At 33.4% G+C, this 7,500-nt stretch overlaps 1 protein-coding gene across 1 annotated transcript; it reads left to right on the top strand.

The window, feature by feature from the left end:
- The first annotated feature begins 1,508 nt into the window (after window positions 1–1,508).
- Window positions 1,509–7,034, top strand: LOC143545127 (putative transcription factor bHLH107). Its single transcript, XM_077037064.1, has 2 exons — window positions 1,509–1,846; window positions 6,463–7,034. Exons 1-2 carry the CDS (start codon window positions 1,511–1,513, stop codon window positions 6,943–6,945), a joined length of 819 nt encoding a protein of 272 aa, XP_076893179.1. The 5' UTR covers window positions 1,509–1,510; the 3' UTR covers window positions 6,946–7,034.
- Window positions 7,035–7,500: the final 466 nt, after the last annotated feature.

Below are 7,500 nucleotides of genomic sequence, written 5' to 3'. Positions count from 1 at the left end.
AAGACATAATAATGACGAAAATGAACAGAATACACAATATTAGGGCTGTCACTTTTACCCGAAACCCGAAACCCAACCCGAAAAAACACGTACCCGAACCCGAACTAACCCGACTCGAAGAACCCGAACCCGAGAAAAGACTAACCTGAACCCGAACTGAATTAATTCGAGTTGGTTCTCGGGTTTGATTTATAAGATTTGGGTCAACCCGAATAAACTTTTAATTTTGAAATTAAGTATATTTTAATGTATAATATGTTAAGTCTTAGTAACTAAAGTTATCAGAATCTGACTCTAATCGACTGTTGTCAATCTAACTATTATGCATCGATTGCTTATTATTAATTTATGAATTCCGTTTATTACTAATAGCAACCATAATCGAACAACCAAATCACGCCCGATCGAATACGATTATGGTTCGAGTTAGTTTTACTCTTCATTTGAATTGTTTTATCAAGTTAAGTTAATTTATTATTTGATTATGTATGTTATAAGCAAAGAAAAATATTTTGTTTTAACTTTAGCATTATAGTTTTTCAAAATTTTTTGGTTTTGTGTTTTTTTCTAGGATACACGAAACCCGATTAACCCAACCCGAAAAAACCCGAACCCGAAAAACCCGTGAGAGATTTGGGTCGAGTTTCGGGTCAAGATTTAAAACTTTGAAACCCGAATAACCCGACCCGAAAACCCGAAACCCGAAAAACAAACCCGAAGAACACCCCTAGACAATATAACTAAAAAAGACACAATAAATCACAAATATAAAACAACGTCAAACAAAATATAGCACAATGTTAACTAATATAACACAATATAAAGAAGAAAATACACAATGTTGAGGAAAAAAGACACACGAAATAATGAAAATAAACATAAAAAATAAATATCATTTCTTTAATATTAACTAGTCGGTGAACTTTGTCCGATTTTTACTTAAAAATTAAAACATAACTCGTATTTATTTAATATTAAATAATAAATATCATTTTTTATATAATGACTAACAATTTTAGAATAATTTATTATTTAAAAATGCATTTCTCTTATTTATATTGATGTTCATATATTTTATTATAAATGTTAGTAAACTAATGATATTTGACATATATAATATTTAAAAAATAATTTTCTTTGGCTGTATCCGCTTAACGACTTTTGTAACCTATTATTATTATTTAAAAGCCGTTCCAAACAAAATGTTTCTGTTTTTTCTGGTTTATGTAAATTAAAACTTGGAAAGAGAAAATTGAGGAGAGAAGAGAAGAGAAGAGAAGAGATGAGAACAAATATAATTAATAATAACAGTCTTATCTATGTAATATTTAATTATGTTTGATTCTAACTTGTTATTACGAACCCGACAAAATAAAGGCTATTTAAATATCTCTAATTTACGTAATTCTCGCTTCAGTGATCCTACCACTGCACCCAATCAACATGACACCTTCCAATCATAATCTAAAGCCCCCCAGCTAAATTATTAACTAACTCATCAATCATCATGATGGATTTCCCTCCAAATTGTTTCAGGGGGTTTACATCTTTAGAAGAGCATGTGCTCAAGGAACTGATGATGATGAGAGACGGGATGTCATCTTCGTCTTCTTCGCTGGTGCTAGATAGTGACAAGGGAGAGATTGTTAGGGCGTTGGTGAGGCCTGGGAGTTTTAGTAATGGTTACAATCAGTTTATGAATAATATTCGTAGCAACCCCAAGGGGGTGAAAGCGGATAAGGCGCTAATGGCGTTGAGGAATCATAGTGAAGCCGAACGCCGCCGCCGAGAGAGGATTAATAGCCATTTGTCTGTGCTCCGTAGCCTTGTCCCCGGCACAACCAAGGTCCGTTTCTTGTTTTGACTTATCGGGTCAAAGTGTTCGCAGTAAAAAAAACTCAAAATCTGCCGTCAATTCTTTTTCTTCCTAATTTTATCTAATTTATATAGTTGTTAATTTTGATGAAGAAAAGCAAAAATAAAAATGAGAAATATACAATTGGATTAAAGTTAATATTTAATTAAATGCTTAAACAGTTATATAAAGCCTTTTTTTTAAGTCGTATGGCAGATAGAGCCAAAATTAAAAAACTGAAATTGATTGTCTAGTTAGCAAAATAAAATTCATGCATTTTTAAAGATAAAAGGAAACAAATAAGAATTGAAATATGGGCGTGTTTGGAATTGTTTTTTTTTTTTTTTTTTTTTTTTTTTATAATATTCTCATCTTCTTTATTTAGATGTGTCAAAAATTGGGTTCCAATATGTAGAAACATAGATATTACATCAATATAGCAGGTAGGCGGGCAACAAGTTGCGCCGCCACCCCTTTCTGAATTGCAAACCCTAACCTGCTAAAGACATACCCCTGCCCCTTTGGAGTCGACACATTGCTATGCACAACCTGTTGGACCCTGGTTAGAAAACGGATAGCTTCCGGTGCCAAGGAGCCAAATGTATCAAAAACCAGAGGGACAAAAACATGTTGGTTCTCTTCGCAGGCTTTAGCATGTTTCTCCACCTTCTTCGTTTCAGCCCTTTTCATTGCTTGCCCAGCTACAAACCCATTATCCCTCAAACCAGCTAAGGGAGATACCCCTATGAGGTCAACACAAGCGTGTTTTCCCCCGGCCCAACCAAAGACGAGCAAATCTGCCGGTCGTAGAGTGGATCTCCCTTCCGTGGGGTCTGTAAGAAAGTTTACGGGGGCTTCCTTTTTAGTTGATATCCCAGCTCGCCTTAAGATGTCCCAAAGAACGTCCCGCACCCAATCATGTCGGTATTTGAACCCAGGCATCTCCTTGCAATGAACCGCATGCTCTCCGAATTTATCCAGGCAGGCCTTACGGCAGATCGGACATGTTTCGTCTTCTGGGTACATTGGGACCATCAAACGGTACTTAAGAATGACCCTATACTCGACCGCAGACATGCTTTGGCCCAAGCCATCATATAAAAAAACTAAAATAAAAAACACTTTTGTGATTGCTATACATTTCCATTAACTTATTTGCATTTTCAAAAAATCAACAAATCAATAAGTTGTTTCTAGACTCAATCTCAAAATGCCCTCAGTGCTTTTGTAGATGGAATTCAAGTTTAATAGTTGGAACAAACAACTTATGACTATTAACGTCAGTTTTACTTTGGCTATAACTCCAAACGTAGGCGAAGTTATGCCAATTTTAAGTTGGGTCTTTTTCAGCTGCGTATTACGTTTAGTTCAACTACTTGTAAATTAGAGGTGTTAATCGTGTCAGGTTAACGGGTTGGCGTGTTGAGATTCTTCAACCATAACCAACCCATATATTTATCCGTGTCGTGTTGTGTCGACCCAAATAAAAATTTGTCGTGTTCGGGTTGTGTTTCGGGTCAACCCATTTTACGTTCATATACGAATATGAGTAATACCTATTGACTTATTAATAAATTAAACAATTAATTACGCTTATTCATATAAAACTTGTTAATAATTTGTGATAAATCCAACTTTTTTTATATTTATCTCTCATTCTCAATTAAAAACTTAGGTTCACATATTTAGTTTAAAGATAAGAACATATGAATAAAATAACTAGAAAATAGACCGTTAGAACTAACAAAATGAAAATGTTGAAAGTAAAAATAGATAAAAGTAGTGTAAAAATATAGTTTTACTTTTCAAAGTTAATTGATATATGAAAAGTTAAAAATCTAATTATTTAACTTTAAAATTTAAAACTTTTTATCCTTAAAATCAAAATATTTAGTTCTCTAATATTGTAAATGGGTTAACAGATCAACCCTATTTTTAACGGGTTGGGTTCGGGTTGATTTGTTTTTAAACATGTCGGGTTCGGGTTGACATGTTTAAGAAGCCGTGTCGGCCGACCCAAAACCTATATTTTTTCGTGTCGGGTTTTGGGTCGTCGTGTCAGGAATTCACACCCCTATTACAAATTCATATTTTTGCCTAACTAATACCAATTTTATTTCATGTTAGTTTGATAACATGTCACACATAGTGTTTGGTAAACATAGTTGTGATTATAGTATTTAAATGGGTCAAAATTAACATGTTACCCAAAAAAAAAAAGAAAACTTTATTTGGTGTTTACCAACATGAAGAGTCGGCTAACCCCTAGAACGTCAACTAACATATTCAACCATTTATGTTCATTTTAACTACTAAAGAAGTCGAAAACCAAATAGGTTTTGTTCAAGAGGGTGTTTGGGATTCCTTGTTTTACTTATAACTTTTCATTAAGTTAGTAAGTTATAAAAGTGTAACTTATGGAAATTTTCCTCTCATAATATAAACAATCACAAACACCTTATTACTTTTTTAAAAGTTTAGAAGCTATATGTTGGTGTAAATAAGCAATCCCAAACACCCCCTAAGTATGTCTAGTGTTTTAAAGAAGAGTTACACCCTATCTATTTTTACCACACACACACACACACACACATATATATATATATATATATATATATATATATATATATATATATATATATATATATTGAAAAAGTGTACTGGGTCAACTAAATGTGTTTTACCCACGCTAAAAGTTACCCTTGTTAACCCGTTAAGAAGAGTTGACAATTCGTTTTGTGTTCTAGTTGTAGGTGTGGGTTGGCTCCACAGTCCACACAACGCAAAACCTTAGTAGTTTAGTTAACCATGTCGAAAACGCAACTCAAACCTGACTTGATTTTTGTAATTCTTTTAACTAGTCTGGTCAAAATGATTGGCATGTGAAACCTATAATTTTTTTTAACCCTGTTGCTGGTCGACCCATTCATCCACTAAACCACAACCCAACCCATATGCTCCGTTTATTGGCCTGCCACTTTTGTTAGATCAAACCCATTTGAACCTAACCTTATTTGGGTGTATTAGTGTATACATAATTTTAGTCAGCGTTTTATAGATTTGGGGTTCCATTTTTGAATTTTTGAACATCATTCGGTTTCTCTTTTCTCGATATGGGTTGGATTTAGTTTCGGATTTTTCGTTTTTATCATTTAGGTTTGAAACTTTTCGGCCGGAGAAATTGACCCCAAATAATAAATTGGGGTCTAAATATTTATCTATAGTTAATTAATGATTAGTTGATTAGTAATCATATGGGCTAAACTTTTGTGTTACACACTTATTAAATTCTTATAAATACTTAGGATTTATTATAATAATTGAAAATCCATAGATTTGGTTCTACTAGGTTTTACGATTTGTGTTTGAAATTTTTTGTGCGAAAAAAGTGGCCCAAAATTATGGATTTAGGACTAAATCTTTTATAGTATTAATCAATGATTACTTTATTATTATATATTTGTGCAAAAATATTTCAATCAATCAATCAATCATACCCAGTGAAGTTCCACCAACAGCAAATCTATAAGTAGGGTCTTGGGAGGGTGGGATATAAGCACACCGTACCTCTATCCAAATGGATAAAGAGGTGGCTTCCAGAGAAACCCTCAGCTCTAATATGTATGGGGCAATATAAAGAAATCAAAGTTCAACAGTAAATAATAATAATAATAATAATAATAATAATATATATATGGGAAGAAAATACCATTATTGTGTGTGACAAGAATAAGGTAAATAGACGCCCTAAAGTGTTCATTTATCCCTAAAAATCGTTATCTTTAATTCTAGTTCTCCAAGAATTTCTATCCTCAAAATAAAAATATTTGTGTTACATTATTTATTAAATTTTTAAATTTACATAACATTACTAATAGATATAAATGACTACTTTGGTGCCGCAAGTGCCCTATTGGGCCACTTGGCGGCACCTTAGTGGTCGAAAAAATATTGTTTTTTTATGTCCAATACCGTAACAAACATAACGTAAACCGCCCGAATGACAAATTTTTTCGTTATTTTTTTAATTTTGGTACTATAACGAACGCCATATAAACCAACTGAATTTGCATAAGCTTATTACATTTTGTTTTAATTTCAGTAACATAACGAAAATCGACAGAGTGCCAAATTTGTTTTGATTTGGTTATGATATGTAACAAACGTGACGAAGACCAACCGAATTTGTGTCGGCTCACAGTCTCAATGCCAACGATTGACAACGCTGGGGTTTTACCAACGCTCGACTTTACTGACCAGAAACCCCATTGGGCCACCCCCGTTTTTATATATTTTTTTGTTTTAGTTTCAATACATAACGTACGTAACTAAAATCAGTCAATTCGCGTTGACTTACCGCATCAACACCCGTGACTGACAACACTTGGGTTTACCATCACCAGGGTTTTACCTACCTGCCCCGGCGCAACGCGCCGGGTGAGCTACTAGTTCAGAATAAAAAATGAAAAGTCGTAAATTTTGTTCAGTTCAGTTTTTACAAAAACATAAAACCAAACCCTTGGGTTTCGTCTATGTTTCGTTTATTTTTTTTTCTTTTGTTGCTGATCATTTTTTTCGGTTTCATGACGTTTATTATGAACTAACAGATGGACAAAGCTTCATTACTTGCGGAAGTAATTTTGAATTTGAAACAATTAAAGAAAACCGCAACAAAAGCCACTAAAGGCATGTTGATCCCTATGGATATCGATGAAGTTAAAGTTGAACAACTAGATGATAATAATCTTGATGAATCATCATACTCCATAAGGGCATCTCTATGTTGTGAGTATACACATGAGGTTTTATGTGACTTAAAAGATACTCTTGATGGCCTCAATTTTAAAACAATCCGTACAGAAATGGCAACGTTAGGTACACGTATGATGAATCTTTTTGAAATCACCGGTTGCAAAGATAATGTTAACATTAAAGATATTGTGAGTTCGCTTTATCAAGCACTCAAATCGGTTCTTGATAAATTCTATGCTTCACAAGAGTTTTCAGAGAGTAATAATCTTTCAAACAAAAGGCGGAGGTTGTCATTTTTTACGCCCTCAAATTCGTCTTCGTTAGGGGACTTTTGGTGAATGAGGTGGTGTTTATATGTTTTGGCCCGAGCCCGTTATACTAGTTTATTTCTGAAGGTGCAAATCATTTTATAGTCCATTTATGATGTATTATTTGTATGTGAATCAAGTTATTGTTTTAAGTTTATTGTGGATAATGAAATCTGTGATAGATTTGTGCTTTTTTTCTTGTTTTCAGGGTTGAAGTTATGTATGTTATTTTGTATGGCTCTAACTTGTGTTTCTTTGTTATTATTGATATACTTAAGGTGTGTTTGGACATGCTTACAGGGTGATTGGTTGATTGTTTCTTGGTGAGTACGGGGTGTTCGGATGTGGGTTTAAAGGTTAAAAGTTTATTTTAGTGGACTTTGTTCTCTGTATTCCCTAATATATATATATTTTGACTAAGAACCTAGACCTTAGTGCGTAAAGTTTCAGGCCTTTTATTATGTGCGCATTAGGCCTTTTTATCTATTTTTGAGAACACTTCTTTGCTATTTTTCGCAATACATAACTTTTCTTACTTTTTCCTTTTTTCTTTTCGGACCAACTATACTTTTTTAAATACTTTTG

The sequence above is a fragment of the Bidens hawaiensis genome, unplaced genomic scaffold, assembly GCF_021521415.1.
Source record: "Bidens hawaiensis isolate Kalapana, Puna unplaced genomic scaffold, B.hawaiensis_p1.1 tig00013823_1, whole genome shotgun sequence".
In the NCBI taxonomy this organism is placed as follows: Eukaryota; Viridiplantae; Streptophyta; class Magnoliopsida; order Asterales; family Asteraceae; genus Bidens; species Bidens hawaiensis.
The sequence above is the reverse complement of the archived record's forward strand: the minus strand, read 5'-3'. Positions and strand labels throughout refer to the sequence as shown.

What these genes read in the sequence shown, in the direction of transcription:
- LOC143545127 (XM_077037064.1), top strand. Translation starts at nt 1,511, where the DNA reads ATGGATTTCCCTCCAAATTGTTTCAGGGGGTTTACATCTTTAGAAGAG. An exon ending in TTGTCCCCGGCACAACCAAG is followed by an intron (nt 1,847 to 6,462) that starts GTCCGTTTCTTG and finishes ATGAACTAACAG; the next exon opens with ATGGACAAAGCTTCATTACT.